The 20,846-nt window shown below is 42.0% G+C and overlaps 1 protein-coding gene and 1 pseudogene across 1 annotated transcript; one reads left to right on the top strand and one right to left on the bottom strand.

Annotated features, from left to right (window-relative positions):
• Positions 1–1,817: 1,817 nt before the first annotated feature.
• On the bottom strand, positions 1,818–2,599 carry LOC142446322 (small ribosomal subunit protein eS4, X isoform-like; annotated as a pseudogene).
• A 16,366-nt stretch (positions 2,600–18,965) lies between these two features.
• Positions 18,966–19,886, top strand: LOC142431948 (olfactory receptor 7A17-like). Its single transcript, XM_075536967.1, has one exon. The coding sequence runs from the start codon at positions 18,966–18,968 to the stop codon at positions 19,884–19,886; it is 921 nt and encodes a 306-aa protein (XP_075393082.1).
• Positions 19,887–20,846: the final 960 nt, after the last annotated feature.

Genomic DNA, 20,846 nt, shown 5'->3' with positions numbered 1-20,846 from the left:
AAGGAGAGGAGAGAGAGAGAGAAGGAAAAAGAGAGAGAGAGAGAGAGAGAGAGAGAGAGAGAGAGAGAGAGAGAGAGAGAGAGAGAGACAGTGGCCTTCAGAGAGCTATTTATCTTCATAACGTCTCAAAGGTAGGTCATCAGACTGACCTGATTGACAGGCTGTACTCCATCATGTCTTTTTACAGGTGATGTGTTGGCACAAGAAACCTATTCCACCAGGGATTGGCAGAAGATGTAGGAAAGGGAAAGCAAGATGCTCTAAGGTATATTGATGTTCATTTGGGATTATCTCCTCATTACTAAGTATACATGTAATTTAGGGGTGGGGGAGCCATTTTCTTCCTGGAATGGTTAGTCAATGTATGTGAATCCCCAAACAAATAATATCCAATTATTTTGGTCCAAACAAAAGTCTATTTCTCCTTATTTGCCTAAAGTTTGTTTTGTAATCTAGAGTCACACATTGACAATTTTCAAACTTTTTTAAGTGAATATATATATATATATATATATACATATTCAGAAATTAAGATTTTGCTCAACTTTCACACTTTCTCACAGCCTGGTCTTTGGACCAAAAGCACTCCCCATCTTTTAGCAATTGGCTTCAATGGATCCTCCCCAGAAGGATTGTGCTCACCTCTCCTAATAGCTTCATGTCGATTGGATCCGTTACAAGATACATACATAACTCTCTGTACTTCCCATTCATAATATAGAAATCTGGGGCTCAGCATATCAATTTGACTTTAATTAGCCACATATCCTTTTAACTAATAATATAATTACCGTATATACTTGAATATAAGCCAACCCGAGCATAAGGCAAGGTAACTAATTATTACCTGGGAAACCAGAAAAACTGATTGACTCGAGTATAAGCCTACAGTGGGAAATGCAAGATGTGAATTAACACAGAGACCAGAGGGGAGAGATGGAGCTCAGAAACAGACACATTCTTACCAGTTCAGCTGCCAGCGAAAGTGAATCACTATGGGTACTTCTGCGAATTGAAGTCGTCCACGTCATAGGATGGTTCTGATTGGTTAGATGTGAGTAAACAAACATTCAAAGCCCTGCAGTGTCATTGGGGCTTTGAATGAACAGAGGAGGAATGGCAATCGTCCAGGAGATGTTACACCTTGCTGGGGTACCACAGACCTGTGTATAAGCTGAACCCCAGTTTTTCAGCACATTTTTTGTTCTGAAAAACTCAGCTTTTACAGGAGCATATACGGTATTTGTTTATATTAACGTATTAGAAACCAAAACCCAAATTCACTGACTTTTAGTTGAAGCTGACTCAGAGGGACCCTAAAATGGATTAAAACTACCCCTATGAGCCTCTGAGAGTTTCACTCTTTACAGAGTAGCAAGCCATTTTTTCTCCCGCAGAGTGAGTAGTGCAGGTGGGTTTGAATTGCTGACCTTTCAGATCCCAGTCCAATGCATCATCACTATGCCACCCACCAGGGCTCTGATTAGTGTATTCAGTTTTGTGAAATGTATCATATTCTTAACATATTGCCATATATGATATATTCTGTTCCATGATGATATTATGAAATATATGTTTAGCATTATATATGCAATAATCTTTTAAAATTTTTTATTTTTATTATTTTTTTAATTTTCTAAGTTTTATTGGCATATAATTCGCATACCATACAATCCAATAGCTCGCATACCATACAATCCAATAGCTCAGTCAGAAGTAATTACTTCTTAAAATTATGCTAAAAATTTTTTAAACAGGGGAAAAAAAAAACTTTGTTATTGTAGAGATCTCTTCCTTCACTCTGCCTAGAGATCATTTCACCAACTTCTCTGTTTGGCAGCCAGTCTCTTGTCTCTCTCTTCAGCAATGGTGAGGCGGATACCTTTTCCTCGGGGAAGAGAAATCCACGGTTTGTTGCCTTTTCCAATAGAAAATGTTGGAAAGCCGGGTGGCAAAGCTATTGCCATTGACATCTTTCACATGAACGACATCGAAAGAGCCAGGGTGTTTCTCTCTATTAGTGATCACGCCAATTCTTCCCAGGTTAGCACCTCCAGTCACCATACACATGTTGCCTGTGTCGAACTTGATGAAATAAGTAATCTTTCCGGGCTCCAAATCAATCTGAACGGTGTCATTCACCTTGATCAGGATAGCGGATGGTGCGAGCATCGTGAGTCACCAGGTGAGGGATTCCTTTTGTGCCGACAAAGATCTTCCTTACTTTGCACAACTTGTACTTTGCCTCCTCAGGTGTAATACGATGAACAGCAAAGCGACCCTTGGTGTCATAGATCAGACGGAAATTCTCTCCGGTCTTGTCAATGGCGATGACATCCATAAAACCAGCAGGGTAGGTTATATCAGTTCGGACTTTGCCATCAATTTTAATGAACCGCTGCATGCAAATTTTTTAAACTTCATCTCCAGTCAGAGCATACTTAAGTCTATTTCTTAAGAAAATGATCAGTGGGAGACATTCTCTCAGCTTGTGGGGACCAGTGGATGGACGAGGAGCAAACACACCAGTGAGTGTGTCCAGCATCCAATGCTTTGGAGCAGCTATGCGCTTCAGGTGCTTTTTGGGACCACGAGCCATGGCAGCAGCGGTAGAGTAGTGAACTCACGTGGCTGAGCAGCGTACTCCCTGGCGGCGAGACCGGAACAGGGTAAAATTTTTATTTCATTGGGGGCTCTTATACCTCTTATCACATTCCACACATATATCCATTTTGTCAAACACATCTGTATGTATGTTGTCATCATCTTTTTCAAAACCTTTCCTTTCTACTTCAGCCCCTGGCATCAGCTTCTCATTCCTCCCACCTCTCCTTCTTGTACCCCTGATAATTTATAATTTCTTTTTTCCTGTCTTGCACTGACTGCTGTATTTTACCCATATTTCTGCTGTCTGACACCCTGGGAAGTAGAAGATATGTCTATCATTGTGATCAGTTCCCCATTACTCGCTCCCCCCCTTACCCTCCTAATTTCCCTGCTCCCCTTATTGGTCCTGAGCGGGGGATATCTGTTCTGGATTCCCTGTGTTGTGAGCTCTTATCTGTACTAGTATACATATTCTGGTCTAGCCAGATTTTTAAAATAGAATTGGGGTCATAGTAGTGGGAGTGGAGGAAGCATTAAAGAACTAGAAGAAAGTTGTGTGTTTTGTTGGTGCTCTACTGCACCCGGATTTGCTATTCCCTTCCTTTGGGCCATTCTGACAGGGGGTGTCTAATTGACTACTGATGGGCTTTTGGTCTCCAGTCTGCTCTCTCTCTCTCTCATTCCCATTGATATGATTTTTATTTGTTTTGTTTTGGATCGTTGATGCCTGATACCTGATCCCATCGACACCTCATGATCACACAGGCTGGTGTCCTTCTTCCATGTGGGCTTTTTTGCTTCTCAGCTAGTTGGCTGCTACTTTATCTTCTAGACGTTAAGACCACAGATATTATCTCTTTAAATAGCTGCACCATCAGCTTTCTTTATCACATTTGCTTATGTATCCATTTTGTCTTCAGCAATCATGTCAGGGAAGATGAACATCATAGAGTCCCATGGTAGTAGAACAAATTGTTCTTGGATTGAGGGAGTACTTGAGTGGAGACCCAATGTCCATCCACTACCATAATACTTTATAAATAAATATATGTGCATAGATCTATTCATCTGTCATTGTATATAAATGTATTTACACATATACGTACCTATACTTGGACCTCTATAAATGCCCTTTGCCACCCAGTTCTTGCCTCTATTTCCTTTTACTTTCCTCCTCTATCACTACAATGTTGGGCCTTCAATGAGGTTTTGGAAATTCATCATGCCTATATTGCCCTTGATCAAGCCCCCTCTCCCCCCAAGCATGCTACCTCCTCCTTGCCATCAATTTTAGATGACTTATTCTTCCCTTGTCCCTACGTTTATTGCCTGCCCCATTCTTTCTTCCCATCCCTCCATCGCCAGTGACATCCAGGAACAGTTGATCCCATTTTTCTCTACTCTGTATTGCTCATGCCACCTAGCTTGTAGTGATAGGCAATAATACGCACAAAAAGAAAGCAGAGCAAAACATTCCAAAAAAAGAAGACAGAAAATAAATCAACAACAGCTAACACAATAGAACAAAATAAGAAGAAAAAAGAAAAATGATAGCCCGAACTGAAAAGCCCTCAAACCATTTCAGGTGTGTCGGTTGACCTTTATGTGTGTTTCCAGTTGAGTCCCTGGGGTGCTAGGCCCTCTGGGATATAAAAAGACTTTTCCATAGCTTTGTCTCTCCCCAAAGATATGCCAAATATTAGAAGCTTTTTGGCAGCAGATGGTGGGATGTAAGATGCATTCAGCCTTCAGTCTACTTTCTGGTCCCAACACAGGTGGAGCCCATTGCTGCTGTGAAAGACAATGGATTACTTCTCCATGAAGGCTCTCAGACATCAGTCTGGTCCACTTCAGGTGAGGCTCATACCCTACTGATAAGTATATTAATTGTTTCCATGGAGAGTGCTATAGTTTATTGTGCCAGCCTGGCCGATAAACACAAGTAGTATTAGCTGAAGGGCAGAGGGATAAATGGCTCAGTGAGCCTCAACTTGGTTGTTCTGTGCCTCAGTTTAAAGGGGTACACTATATGTGGGATGCCTAGCCTGTGGACTGTGTTGCTGTAAGTTGAGGTCCCTTTAAGCCCACAGGATTGGAATGTTCATCTCTGGAGCTGGGGCCTGACAGTTGATGACAGTTGGGGACCTGCCTTGCTGTTTGCTGCCTGGGTATATATAGCCCAGCTCTCTCTACAGAAGGTAACTGGCAACTGGCAGCTCTCAAGCCTTGAAGAACTGCTAGTGTCTCACTGCTTTATAATTTAACTGTTAATTTCTTATATTATCTATCTGTATATAATTTAACGGTTTATTTCTTGAATTATATATCTATCTTTATAAATATATTTATATGTAATTACTAGCGATCTGGTTTGTCTCTCTAGAGAACCCTGTCCAATACAGAGAGCCAGAGAACAGGTCAAACCTGCTCAGTGATATCCAAAGTTAGACTTTCAAGCTGAATCTAGGATCCACCCATCTTGTCACTTGTGTGCCCCCAAACCCTCCCCTACCTATTGCGTGTATACTCCTAGATCGTACCCTCTCATCACTGTATTGCTGATGGCACAACCGTTTCCTATGGCTTATGTCCTTGCCTGTAATTAGAGGGGCTTGCACACCCCACAAAAGATACATAAGCCTTGGTGAGTAATAACCCTCGCTCACTCAGTCCTGCAATTCCCACCTTCCACATCCTCATGTGGACCACTGAGCGGGGCTTAGGTGAGTATGCTACCATGAAATGTATCTGGATCCATTATTTCAATCTCTTTTCTAGCTCTCATTCTCTTTCATTTTATTATAATCTTTGCATATCTCAAACGCACAATTTCACTTACCGGACCCTTGATGATTTGTTAGGGAGTTGGCTACCCTGACATATGACCATATGCCACCAATCACGTGGTGCCCATTAGGAAAGAACTCCTTTGAGTTATATCCCATGTAACAATTAAAAGGCCTCATTAGACAGAAAGTGTGAATCCGGAAAATAATTTCTTGAGGTTACTTGTTTTATTTGAGTGTTTTTTTTTAATCTGAGTGAGATATGATTGAAGTGAAGAGCAAGGATACAGAGTATGGTATTACTCTTGGCCACCTCTTGAAGAAACAAAATTTAATGGTAACGAATATGAAAATTAAAGCATTTCTTCCAATGGTAAAGAAAGTTAATCCTTCTTTTCTAGACTCGGGAAGCGTTGATGTGGAGATCAGTGATAAGGTAGCCATTAACTGAAAAAAAGCATCCCCATGGAGATCGCTGCACTGTGGGTGCAGATTAAAACAATGTTGGAACCTCTTCAAGGAAAGAGAGCAGAAAAACAAAACCAGCAAAGTAGTGAGGAGCCTCTAAGCTACACAGACTTAAATCAGGTGAGAAGCATGCAGAATGAGTATCCGAAAGATGAGAAGATTTTAAACAGCTGAGAAAACAAAGTCTGAATCAGAAGGCTATATCAGAATAGAAGCATCTCCCCCAGCCCACTCTGCTGACAGGGAATCACAATACAATCAAGCAAGTCAGTGCTGGAGGGAGAGATGAGATTAGAGCCAAAGAAATGCAGAGATTTAAAATAGAACATGAGGTTTGGGAAATGACAAGCAAAGAGGCAGCGAGTAGGAAGAAGGCACTTTTGCTTTCACAGGTGGAGAAAAGTATAACTCAGGAAGGAGATTTAGATTTAGAATAGCCTATCCCTTAAGAGGTATAGACAGGCTGTTGGATGCGCAACACCCACAAGGAATTCACAGTGCCTTCCCCTTTGAGTTGCTAAAAGACCTCAAGCATGCAGTAAAGGACTATGGCCCAGACTCACATTTTTTAATTAGCATAAGGACTTTAGCAGAGTCTGAATGCTGGATACCTGCTGACTAGAGATCCTTATGCTTCATAATTTTTAAATTGAATGTTGTGGGATATTAAAGCCCATTCACAAGCTCAGAAGAATGTTGAGAAGGGGATAGACAAAGGAATTCAACAACTGCTAGGAGATAAGAATTTTATAACAGTTGAGTCACAACTAAAATGTATTGAACAGGCAAAAGCACAGATACATGAGGTTTGCCCAAAGGCCTGGGAAAATATAATTCCATCAGAAGAGAGAAGACCGAATTACACAGCTATACGACAGTGGAATGATGAATCATTTGTAGAATTTGCTTCCCTATTGGAAATCTCTGTTTCCAAATGTCTGAAAAATGTGAAGGCAGTAAAGCTGTTAGTTCATAAGCTAACTCTCAATTTCTCTAATAAACACTGTAAAAATGCCTGGCATCCCTACAAGGAAGAAGGCATGCTGTTAGATTACCTTAGAATATGCAGGAATATAGAGACAGATGAATACAAAGCCAACCTCATGGCAGCTGCCTTGGAAAATTACATCAGACCTAAAAGAAAATGCTTTAGTTGTGGGAAGATAGGGTAGACCACACAGGCCAATCAGCCTGGTGGCAAAGCTGCAGCCTGTGCCAGATCATGGGCCAGGGCCACCTACTTCAGGTTTAAAAGAACCTGGACTTTGCTCCCGCTACAGGAAAGGAACTTATTGGGCTAGTTGATGCCGCTCAAGATTCAACAGTAAAGGATTGCCATTAGCAAAGGCTTCCAGGCAAGGAAATAGAGAAAGGAGCTTGATCCAAGCCCTGCCCAACAAAGGGGGAAAGGCAAGACCTCTGCCTAACCCAGCAAAAGAATCTTTGAATGGCAGCAATCCCAGGTATCCCCCAACCTCACAGCAGGAGAAAAGTCCTGGCAAAACTTGCAAGAGTCCAGCCTATATTGATGCAAAGCTAACTAGCCCAGAAAAGGTTAAGGAGTGCCCCAAACAGCTGGTGACAACTGAAGTTCAGGAACCTCTGCTTGAAAGAGTAATACAATTTTAAAAAAATAAATTTGAGGCAGGGAGCTCATACAACTCTTATCACAATCCATACACAGATCAATTGTGTAAAACACATTTGTACATTCGTTACTATCATCATTCTCAAAACATTTGCACTCCAACTTAAGCCTCTGGCATCAGCTCCTCATTTTCCCCTCTCCCTCCCCACTCCTCCCTCACTCATGAGCCATTGATAATTTATAAATTAATATTTTGTCATAGCTTACACTGTCCAAAGTCTCCTTTACCCACTTTTCTGTTGTCCATCCCTCAGGGAGGAGGCTATACATGGATCCTTGTAATGGATTACCCCTTTCTATGCCACCTTTCCTCTACCATCCCAGTATCACCACTCTCCTCACTAATCCTGAAGGAATCATCCATCCTGGATTCCCTGTGTTTCCAGTTATTCTCTGAAGCAGTATAGATCCTGTGGTCTAGCAGGCTTAGTAATGTAGAACTGGGATCCTGATAGGGGGTCCATGGGGGGGGGGGGAAAGGAAGCATTTAGCATCTAGAGGAAAGTTGTTGTTTGATCCATGCTACAATGTACCCTGAGTGGCTCATGTCCCCATGACCCTTCCATAAAGGGATGTCAAGTTACCCAGAGATGGATTTGGGGTCCTCACTCCGCACTCCCCCTCATTCACAGTGATGTGATTTTTTGTTCTTTGATTCCTGATACCTCATCCCTTCAACACCTTGTGATCAAACAAGCAGTTGTGCTTCTTCCATGTGGGCTTTGTTGCTTCTGCGTTAGATGGCCACTTGTTTACCTTCAAGCTTTTAAGAGCACAGACGATATATCTCGATAGCCGGGAATCATCAACTTTCTTCACCACATTTGCTTATGCATCCATTTGTCTTCAGAGATCATATCAGGGAGGTGAGCACACAATGATATGAATTGTTTGTTCTTTGATACCTGATAACTGATCACTTTGACACCTCATGATCACACAAGCTAGTGTGTTTCTTCCATGTGGACTTTGTTACTTGTGAGCTAGACAGCCACTTGTTTACCTTCAAGCCTTTAAGACCCAAGATGCCATATCTTTTGATAGCCGGGAACCATCAGCTTTCTTCACCACATTTGCCTATGCACCTGCTTTGTCTTCAGTAATTGTGTCAGGAAGGTGAGCATCATGGAATGTTAGTTTAATCGAACAAAGTATTCTTGCATTGAGGGAGTACTTGAATGGAGGCCCAATGTCCGCTACTTCTATGCCCCAAAGCATGGATAAGTCTGCTAATCTTACTTTATCCATGGTGTGGAATATAAAAGCTAATATCTACAGTATCACCACAAATAGATGAGCGCTGATTAAAGGAAAGACTGAGTGATCCTATCTTTGATATTTTCCAGGAGTTTTGTCAGGATGACAAGTATAGGGAAGCTGGTTGGTTGGTCCTTCTTACAAAGGAAAGTATGATCACTCAATCATTTCCCAGACCTGAGCCAGTTTACAGACCCCAACCCCTTGAATGAAGAGAAGGCTGGGTCCCTTTGAAAGAGGACCCTGCTACATCACTGATGGTTTATACTACTAGTCTTTCTTCTAGCCTTCCCCAAAGGGACCTTCAACCTTTCATAAGAGGAACTGTTCACTGGGGCAAAGGAAATAATCTAACTTTTGGGGGATTCGTGGACACTGGCTCTGAACTGACACTAATTCCAGGAGACCCAAAGTGTTTCAAAGGCCCACCAGTCTGAGCGGGGGCTTATGGAGGTCAAGTTATCAATGGAGTTTTAGCTCAGATATGGCTCACTGTGGGTCCAGCGTGCCCCCGGACCCATCCTGTGGTTATTTCCCCAGTTCCAGAATACATCACTGGAATAGACATACTTAGTAAATTGCAGAATCCCCATATTGGATCCCTGAAATGTGGAATAAGGGCTATCATGGTAGGAAAGACCAAGTGGATACCACTGGAACTGCCATTGCCTAGAAAAAAATAGTAAATCTAAAGCAATACCACATGCCTGGAGGGATTGCAGAGATCAATGCGACCATAAAAGACTTGAAAGGTGCAGGGGTGGTGATTCCTAACACATCCCCATTTAACTCACCTATTTGGCCTGTAAAGAAGACAGATGGATCCTGGAGACTGACAGTGGATTACAAACTTAACCAGGTGGTGATTCTAATTGCAGCTGCCATTCCAGGTGTGATTTCATTGCTTGTGCAAGTTAATATTTCTCCTGGTACTTGGTATGCTGCTATTGATCTGGCTAATACCTTCGTCTCAATACCAGTCTCAAAGGACCACCAGAAGCTGTTTTCCGTCAGCTGGCAGGGGCAACACTACACTGTCACAACTCTCCCCCAGGGGAACATTAGCTCTTTTGCCCTGTGCCATAATTTAGTCTGAAGGGACTTGAACCTCTGTCTGTTACTCTCTGGTCCATTTTATTGATGACATTATGTCGATTGTACCCACTAATGAGGATGTATCAAAGACTCTAGATTCATTGGTACAACATCTGTGTACAAGAGGTTGGGAAATTAACCCAAAAAAAGATTCAGGCACCCTCCACCCCAGTAAAACTTCTAGGGGTCCAGTGGTATGGGGCATATCAAGATATTCCTACTAAAGTGAAGAATAAGCTATTGAATCTCCCCACTCCCAATGACTAAACAGGAGGCACAACGTCTAGTGGGCCTCTACGGATTTTGGAGGACCCATATCCCTAACTTGGGTGTTCTACTTCAACCTATTCATTAAGTGATATGGAAAACCTCAGAATAAGAAAAGGCTCTTCAACAGGTTCAGGTTGCCATGCAAGCTGTTTTGCCACTGGAACCATATGATCCAGCTGACTCGATGGTGCTAGAAGTGTCAGTTGTAGATAAAGATGCAGTGTGGAGTCTTTGGCAGACCCCTATTGGTGAATCACAGCGTAGACCATTGGGATTTTGGAGTAAAGTCCTACCATCTTCGCAGACAACTACTCACCCTTTGAAAAACAGTTGTTGGCCTGTTACTGGGCCTTGGTGGAGACTGAATGCCTCACCATGGGCCACCAAGTCACCATGGAGCCTAAACTATGCATCATGAATTGGGTATTGTCTGACCCACGTAATCATAAAGTTGGATGTGCAGAGCAACATTCCATTGTTAAATGGATGTGGTCTATATGAGATCAGGCCAAAGCAGGAGCTGAAGGGACAAGTACGCTGCATGAAGAAGTAGCCCAAATGCCCACAGTCTCCACTCCTGTCTCATTACCTTCTTTCTCCTATTCTGTATCTATGGCCTCTTGGGGAGTTCCTTACCATACTTTAACTGAAGACCAAAAAGTCATGCTTGGTTTACGGATGGCTCTGCATGATATGCAGGTGCCACTTGTAAGTGGAAGAAGTAGCACCACATCCCCTTTCTGGGATCTCCCTAAAGGACAGTGGTGAAGGGAAATCTTCCCAATGGGCAGAACTTCAAGTGGTGCCCCTGGCCATTCAGTTGCATATAAGGAAAAATGGCCACGTGTGAGAATATATACTGATTCATGGGTTGTAGCTAATGGCTTTGCTGGATGGTAAGGGAATTGGCAGCAACATGATTGGAAAATTGGTGACAAGGAGGTGTAGGGAAGAGGTATGTGGATAGACTTCTCTGAGTGGGACAAGAAATTAAAGGTAATTGTATCTCACGTGAACGCTCACAAAAGGGTTACCTTTGAAGAGGAGGACTTTAACAATCAAGTGGATAAGATGACACACGCTGTGGAGACTGGTCCTCCTCTTTCCTCTGCCACTATTGTTATCATGTAATGGGCACATGAACAAAGTAGACATAGTGGTAGGGATGGAGGTTATGCATGGGCACAGTAACAAGGACTTCTACTCACCAAGGCTGACTTGGTCACTGCCATTGCTGAGTGCTGCATTTGCCAGCAGTAGAAACCAACATTGTGTCCAAGATATGGGACCATTCCTCGGGAAGATCAACCAGCAACTTGGTGGCAGGTTGATTACATAGGACCACTTCCATTATGGAGGAGACAGCATTTTGTTCTTACTGGAATAGACACCTACTCTGTATATGGATTTGCCTTCCCTGCATCCAATGCTCCTGCCAAAACTGCCATTCATGGACTTACAGAATGCCTTATCCACCGGCATGACATCCCACATAGCATTGTTTCAGATCAAGGAACTAACTTCACAGCAAATGCAGTGCAGCAATGGGCCCATTCCCATGGAATCCACTGGTCGTATCATGTTCCTCATCATCCTGAAGCTGCTGGCTTAATAGAATGATGGAATGGGCTCCTAAAGACACAATGACGGCACCAACTAGGTGGCAAGAACTTGCGGGGCTGGGGCAATGTTCTCCAGGAAGCTGTATACGCTCTAAACAAGCGGCCAATATATGGTGCTGTCTCCAATAGCCAGAATTCATGGGTCCAGGAACCAAGGGGTGGAAGCTGGAGTGGCACCACTCACTATTACTCCTAGTGATCCCCTTGCGGGAATTTTGCTTCCTGTCCCAACAACCCTGTGCTTCTCAGGCCTGGAGGCCCTGGTCCCGAAGGAAGGAACTCTCCCACCTGGAAACAGCACGGATTCCACTGAACTCGCAGCTGAGAGTGCCCAATGACCACTTTGGGCTTCTTATGCCTTTGGATCAACAGGTCAGGAAGGGTGTCACTGTACTGAGTGGTTCGATTGTTCCTGATTCCCAAGGAGAAATTGCACTGGTACTACATAATGGAGATAAAGAATATGTCCGGAATCCAGGAGATCCCATAGGACGACTCTTAGGGCTACCATGCCCTGTGATTAAAGTAAATGGTAAGGTATGGCAACCCAATCCTGACATTACATATAATGACCCAGACCCCTCAGGAATAAAGGTCTGGGTCACCCAAGCTGGCAAAAATCCTCAGCCAGCTGAGGTGCTTGCTGAGAGTAAAGGTAATACAGAATGGGTAGTAGAAGAAGATAGATTTACCTATCAGTTATGATCACGTGATCAATTGCAAAAGCAAGGTTGGTTATTGTCAGGGTATTTTCTTTATAAGTGTTTATTGAATATTTATCTTTTATTCATGTATGATATGTCAGATACAATTGGACTTAGTGTGTTTTCATTTATAGATAATGTAGATGTTTGATGATAAGTATAAGTGTCATTTCATTAATGTCAATAAATTATATATGGCTAAAGAATTGTGTACAGGTGTCAAGTTGGCAAAGGGTGGATTGAGGTAGTTAGTTTATTGTTTGTGCCAACTTGGCCGATAAACACATGTGGGATTAATTGTAGGGCAGAAAGATAAATGACTTGGCAAACCTTGTCTTTTTGGTCTGTTGCTCTTTGATGATCTGACCAGTGTGTAGCTGCCCTGCTTGTTCTTTGTCTCAATTTGCAAGCTACACTACCTGTGCGACACCTAACCGGTGGACTGTGTTGCTGTAATTTGAGGTTCCTTCAAGACCTGCTTCGCCACACCATTGGAATTCACTTATTGAGCTGGGGACCGTTGGACCCTGTCATCTGGCTGACTGTTGGTGACCTGCCTTGCTATTTGCTGCCTGTGCCCAGATAGCCAGAATTGCTCTACAGAGGACTACTCGGAGGCCCTCAAGGCTTGATGGACTGCCAGTGTCTCATAGCTGTCTCAAGGGAGTGAGTGCACTGAGCCATTTGTACTCCGTTATGACTTAACTGTCTATTTCTTATGTTATACATCTGTCTATCTGTATAAATGTACATAAAATTGCATTCTGGTTTCGTTTCTCTAGCCCACCATGTCTAACACCCCCACCAAAGATATGCCAAACATTAGAGGCTATCTGCCAGCACATGGTGGGATGTCAGATGCACTCAGCCTTCAGACTACTGTCTGGTACCACCACAGGTGGGGCCCATCCCCAGCTGTTAAGGACAATGGATTACTTCCGCCTGAAGGCTTTCAGACATCAATCTGGCCCACTGTAGGTGGGGCTCATGCCCTACCGATAAGCATAGTAATTGTTTCCCTGGAGAGAACAGGTCAAACCTGCTCAGTGACATCCAAAGTTAGGCTGCCATCCTAAAACTTATATCTGCCCATCTTCTCACATGTGTGTCCCTCCACTTCCTGTTGTGTGTATACCCCCAGATTGTCCCTTCTCTTCACTGTATTGCCTATAGCACAACCTTTTCCTGTGACATATGTCCTTACCTGTATTTAGGGGATTGCTCACCACCCAAAAGGTATGTAAGCCTTGGTTAGTAATAAATGGGTGTCTCGCTCCTGCAATTTTTTCTTCCACATCCTCACAGGGACCACTGAGCAGGACTGAGGCGAGCATGCTAACCAGGAAATGTGTCTGACTCCATTATTTCAATCTCTTTTCTATCTCTCATTCTCTATGACTTTATTATAATCTTTATATATCTCAACCATAAAATTGTGCCTCTCCAAAACGTGGTGATTTGTAAGGGGGCTGACTACTTGACAGGGCCCAGGCCCCCAACGATACCTTTGGTATTCATTGGGGACTTGGTTGCTTTGCTCCACTTGCTGTTCCACTGTACACCCTGAATGTTCACCCAGTGCAGCGGGGTCGGATAGAATATGTCTCCAACAGTATGGAATAGTGTTATTGAAGAACCTATTCCTGTCTAGGTAGAAATCTAAAATTGTGCCATCTTTTCTCTTCATGTTTTGTGTCCTATAGATGTGGAGAGACTTTTTTGCTACGATTCAATAGTCCTCTCTACCAATACTCAATGCACAGAGATGACTTTCTTTTTACTCAATGATTATTGTGAATTAATCACATTGAAAGATATGGTAAAAATATACTGTTGAGTCTGTGTGGAGCTGAATGTGGTCAGAAATATTTCATAAAACTCGGATGCCTCAGTGAATTATGTCCGGCTGTGTTCTTTAGCCCTCCAGAGAAGGAAATGCACCCATAGCACAGTCATTGCGGGTTACCCTGGATGCTAGAGACACACCAAAATAGAAAGGACAACCTCTTGGGAAGAAGGAATTTGATGGGATAAAAGTTGTACCTGAAGTTGCCAGTTGTCTCCCCAGGGTCAAGTTGGCACAAGTTTTCCTTTTGTTTTTCTGTGAGATCCAGAGAAGTAAATTTTTGAAGGTGGACAAGAAAAAAGAATATTTCCTTAATGAGGCACATGGGAATTTCTCCGCTCAAGCCACAGGGTTGTAAATACTTCACCTCTCCCTACTCATGTAATTGACAATTTCAGGTGGTGAGGAAACTCAGTTTTATCTTCCAGAGGCCTCACGAGTACTTACATCCTCATGCCCTTTCTGCAGACACCACTTCTCACTTTAGCAGCAGCACGAGGAAGACACAGCGCTGTTGGACAGAGACTCTTCCACGAAAACACCTGGATGACCTGCAGCAGCCTCACAGGTGCTGGGAAGGGGTGTGAGTGAGGGACCTCACTATGCTAGCCATGGGGATTTCAACTGGACTAACCTATAAAGCAATTTTAATAATACAAAGTCCCGCTAGGTTAAAGCCCCAGGTTCTGGAGTACGATTCTTGATACACTCAAAGTCTTCTTTCTCTATTCTTTCTTCATAGTGTTGGCTCATTCATACAACATCTTTCTTTTTTTTTAACTTTCAAAAACCGTTCCATTGGCATTTTATCGACATGTTATACAATTCAATAATTGAATCATGTTAAGAGCTGTCAAAATGTCACCATATTCAATTCTAGAAATTTTCTTCTTCTCTGTAGTCATGATTATTAATTTAGTTTTTCTCTAATTGTGGCAAAAATATGCACAGCAGAACATTCTCCAAGTCCAAAACTTCTACTTGCACAATTCAGTGTCATTGTTTATACTCTTGATGTTGCACAGCCAACTTCTTCCTCTCAGCAGCAGTTCTCCTAATTTCCCCACATCTCTTTCTCCCACATTGTTATAAGGATCTATGTAACCTCACTCAACTATTTTGCTCATGCAGCAGCTCCTGAAATATTTATTTAGCACTAAATTATACTCTGGATCCCAATAAATGGGTAGACATTATTCCATCTCTCAGGAATCTCACAGCGTTCGTAGGGTAACTGACATATTTTTAAAAAGAATAAATTAAAAAATGAATGCCATAGTCTAAGATGGTTCAGCAATCCTGGTGAAGTGGATCATATCACTGTCTCTTCTGGGTGGTTAGTGAAGACTTCACAGAGAAACTCTTCATCATATTGATCCTTGAAGGAGGTGACAACAGGGGAGCAGTATTGGGATCATTTTTAAAACTATAATTTATGCTTAGGAAATTACATGAACTAGTTCATATCTGATGACGATTGAAGGCCAGGAATGAAAAGTGGTGGATGAGTGTGGCCAAGTGGCCAACAGGGAGATAACAGAAAGCCATATTCTTACCGCAGGATTGACATTCTGAAAGTTGTGGGGAGTCAGTACAGAGACTGTGGCAGAGGGTGTGTGCAGTCAGGCTCGCCCTGTGAGGAAATCGTCCTGGTCAATGTACGCAACCCAGTCTTGCTGCTGCCAAATCCATACAGAGAGAAGAGGTGGAAATAGCACAGGAGAAGTGAGGGATGCATCGTGTGGAATGGGTTGCAATATAATTCACCCTGAAATCCCCTGAGTAGTGGGAAGCACGCTCAACATTTTAAATTATGTATTTTATTTAATTCCTTATCCCCTCTCTGAAACTGTCATCACAAGTGTAATTTAAGGGATGGTGAAGATGAGAGTTGCCACAGTGACTCTGCTTGTCCAACGCGTGTAATGGCGTCTGAGTGAAGATCCTTTCCAAGGGGTTTTCATCTAACTCATGTCTCTTATTTTACTGAATTTTATTGTTTGAACACTTTTATAATTATAGAAAACATCAACTACAGAAACATAGTTCTCCTTGGCCTCGTCTGTAGTTCCCTGTTATTAATATCTTCCATGCAAAGTCCAACATTGCATTTATTGGTCACGATCTGCTTAGACTCCTCTGGCTGAGAAGCATTTCCTGATTTGGAGGATCATGTTAGTGTTGAGGCAAACTGCTCAAACATTTTAGACACGGCTTTTGCATCATGATTGTCACATGCTTCAATTTGTTACGGGTTTTCTTTTTCTTTTTGAGATTTAAAATGGCTCTTTATTTTTTACTTTAACTATAGTAGAGTACTGTACACATTTAAACATATGTTGCTTTTGCTCTATGTTTACTTTGAATGTCTTTTTCCAATTTATTTTATCTTTTTATTTTACATTTTATTAGGGGCTCATACAACTCTTATCGCAATCCATACATGTACATAGGAAGCTAGCCAGTAGGCTTTTCTCTGAGGCTCCTCTGATGTGGCTGCAATTGGCAACCTTTCTGGTACCAATCAAGTGCTTCACCGTTTGTCCAACCAGGGAGTCAGAATAATATAATAATGTAATATCAAGTAATCTTAATGCAGTAACATCCACTGAATTGTGATGTGATGCAATATTACATCTAAGAATACTCATTGAACTCTGAGGCCCCATGTCATGGTGTCTTCCGTGGCATCATGATCATCAGACTCCCTGTTTTTTAACTACCCTAAACTGTACACTCAATCCAGCTTCCTGTTTCACTCATTCATGCCGTCCTCCTTGCTACTGCCAGAGCATGTGAGCAATATGCATGTACTGAAGACTTTGCACTACTTCTACCTTTGTCTAAAAAGTTTTCACACTTTTTGTTTGCCTAGCATCCTAAATATCTTCCAATTTTCTATTCAAAGCCTCCTTATTAAAGATGACTGTGCAACGAAGCAGATCCCTGGTGCAGTAGTGCTCATGGGCTCCTCTGAGATCTGCGCGGTCGGCAGCTGGAAACTGCCAGCAGCTCCATGGGAGTAAGACAGGGCTTCCCATTCCCTTAAACAGTTTCAGTTTCAGCAACCAGCAGGAGGGTCGCTATGAGTCAGCATTGATTCAAGACAGTGGGTTTTGTTCTATAACGAAGCATTTCCATTGTCGGTATAGCTTTGTTGTTGTGACTCCTAGCTACAGGAATACGACAGTAGGAAAGTCCACGCAATCCTGCTCCATGGTCACAATTGTTATGTTCGAGGACATAGTTTTGCAGCCAATGTATCAATCCGTGGCATCGAAGGTCTTCAACTTTTGTTGATACTGCTCTACTTTATTTTATCAAAAAAATAATTATAAATCATTGACTTATTGTTAAGTCAATTGGCCCCCTGGTGATACAATCCGTACTCTTTGGGCTGCTAGTGCAAGGTCAGCAGGTAAAAGCTACCACTCTCTTTTCAGGAGAAAGGCTGGGTTTACTACTCATGTAGAGCTATTGTCTTGGAAACCCACAGGGGCAGTTCTAGCTTGTCTCACAGGGTTGATATGAGTTGGCATCAAGTTGATGTGAGAGTGAGAGTAAGGGATTCACCCTCCACCTTCAATACATATAAGTCCTAGAAGAACATTTGAGGCTGGAGATATATAATTTTTATTAATTAGATGAAGGTTTATAGAACAGATGATAGTTATGAATTTATTAATTCATAAACATTCTGATTCCGCTCATCTCTTACAATCCCACTTCTTCCCTATATTTCCAGTGTCCATTTCTTTCCTATCCCTCTGAACTTTGTTCTTGAGGAAATGCTGCCCTGTTGATCTTAAATATTTAATTATTATAGCTGGATGTGTGTTCAGTTCTAGACAGGACTATGTAGTCTTTGGGTTACTCCAGTCGCTCTTGGCCAGGAAGCATGAGATCTTATATGATTTTGAATTTTGTTCTGCAAACTCTCCCCACACACAACCCATTCTATCTAAGAACTTCTAAGTTGAACTTGTTCAGAGGAGATGATATCTGTAGAGCAGCACCATCTAGTTCTGCAGATCCACAGTTGTGGAGATTGATGTTGGCAGGCTCCATCAGTCTCTTTGACTCATTCTTTTCATGTGTCTTTCAATTTACACCTTTCTTCTTTCTTCTAGATGAGGAGATGTCAGGAGGCACAACTCAGCTGACTTCTCATTAGCTTTGAATTACTGCAGTTACTACTCATCAAATGAGGGCAATAGTTTAAAATTTTTTATTGCAGTTTTCAGTGATTTCCAGAATAATTGGCGCAGATAGCAAGTGCTCAAGTAGAAAGCAAATGTTCTGACCATGATGAAGGCAACAAATACACAAAAGTGCTTGACACACAATGGATGGATGGATTCATTGTGATAAGAGTTGTATGAGCCCCTTATAAAATGATTTTTTAAAAGATAATGATGATGGCAACCTATGCACAAATGTACTTGACACAATAGATAGATGTATGCACTGTGATTAGAGATGTATGACTCCCAAAAAGGGATTAAAAAAAAAGAAAATTCTTAGCAAACTTTAATTAGTCGAACACATTAGTTGAATGAAGAAAACAAAGTATGGAATATACAGCATATCTGTTAAACTGGTGTTATATCTTTATAACTAAGTTGCATTGCTCTTTTCTTTTCCAGTAACTTCTTCAGCTACATGGAACCAAGAAACCACACACATTTTCAACCTTTCATCCTGTTGGGGCTCTCAGAAGAGGCAGAGCTGCAGCCTGTCCTCTTCGGACTCTTCCTGTCTATGTACTTGGTCACCTTCACTGGGAACCTGCTCATCATCCTGGCCATCATCAAGGACAACCACCTCCACACACCCATGTACTTCTTCCTCTCCAACCTCTCCTTTGTAGACATTTGTTCCACCTCTACCACTGTCCCAAAGATGCTGCTGAACATCCAGATGCAGAGCAGAGTTATTTCTTATGAACACTGTATCACGCAGATGCATTTTTTCCTGCTTTTTACAGGATTGGATCATTTCCTCTTGACAGTGATGGCTTATGACCGGTTTGTAGCCATCTGTCACCCACTGCACTACACGGTCATCATGAACCCAAGGTTCTGTGGCCTCCTGCTTCTGGCCTCCTGGGTATTGAGTGTACTGGATGCTCTATTACATGGATTAATGGTTTTGCGTTTGTCCTTTTGTACAGATTTGGAAATCTCCCATTTTTTCTGTGAACTTAACCAGGTAGTTCAACTTGCTTGCTCTGACACATTCCTCAATACCTTAGTAATTTATTTTGCATCTGGGTTTCTGGGTGTTATTCCACTCAGTGGGATCCTTTTCTCTTACATGAAGATTGTTTCCTCCATTTTGAAAATTTCATCAGCTGGGGGCAAATATAAAGCCTTTTCCACCTGTGGGTCTCACCTCTCTGTGGTTTCCTTGTTTTATGGTACAGCTCTGGGGGTTTATCTCAGCTCTGCTGCTACTCAAAACTCCAGGTCTATTGCAATCGCCTCAGTGATGTACACTGTAGCTACACCCATGCTGAACCCCTTTATCTACACTCTTAGAAACAAGGACATAAAACAGGCCCTACGGAAACTTTGTAGTTGAAAATTATTCTCTAAAAAACAGAACAATCTCTAGATTAGAAAGCTACTGATGAGAAATAGAGCTGAAAATTGCGAAGATGTAAATCATACTTTCCTCCGAGTGCTCACCTGCTTTATAATCCCAATTTTATCTGCTTTCTTTATACATTATACATCAATGTTTCCTGTATATTTCTTTCATGGATGTTTATTTGTATCAACAGCCTGTCCTCAGCAGACAATTCTTTTAGGGCGACTGCAGATTGAAACAAGTAATATCCTCCACTGCTAGTCACAGAATATTCCTGTCTACAGTTATTCCATGGGAACAGCATTATTGTTGTTCTCAAGCCTGAAAATGTTGAGATATAAATTTTCAAATTCCTTTTGAGAAGCATTTCTTGTGATCAATTCTGGTGTGAAATATTTGATCTTTTGACTTTTTTTTAAAGTGAAGATTTGTTAAGTATTTTGATTTGGAAATTTATAAGCATGTTTTGGGGAGTTGGTTTGTGTCAGTTGAATGATCAGTATTCTCAGTGAGTTGGCAGATACAGCCTGGTCATCCCTCATGATGTTCTGTAACTCAGTGCCATCAATGCCAGCACAACTCTGTATTAACAGTCAATTAGCTGCCTGAAGATGAGTGTGGATTGCAATCCCTTCCCTCATGTCATGGCCCTGATCCAGTAGCAAGGACATTTTTCTGGCTGTGTAGCCCAATTCTCATACAAGTAGATGCTGTGAGAAAATGTGTTTGCTTCTTGCTGGGCCTTGTTATTGCATCTGTCTTGTTGAGTTCTAATTATTTGGACTCAACACAAATGACCTGCAATATTGCCTGCCAGTACTGGGAGCTATAGGCAACCTGTTCTCTGACCTGTGAGCCTTGTATTTGCTCTCATCTCCAGTGAGAAGCCTGATCTAATGTCATTTACTTCATCCATATTTGAAGCCATGTTGTTACTGCTTAACTCACAAA

Source organism: Tenrec ecaudatus, chromosome 1 (assembly GCF_050624435.1).
Source record: "Tenrec ecaudatus isolate mTenEca1 chromosome 1, mTenEca1.hap1, whole genome shotgun sequence".
Lineage (NCBI taxonomy): Eukaryota > Metazoa > Chordata > Mammalia > Afrosoricida > Tenrecidae > Tenrec > Tenrec ecaudatus.
Note: the sequence above shows the minus strand (reverse complement) of the source record. Positions and strands in the feature narration are given on the sequence as shown.

Excerpts from the sequence above, each read along its gene's own strand:
- LOC142431948 (XM_075536967.1), top strand. The coding sequence starts at position 18,966 with ATGGAACCAAGAAACCACACACATTTTCAACCTTTCATCCTGTTGGGG.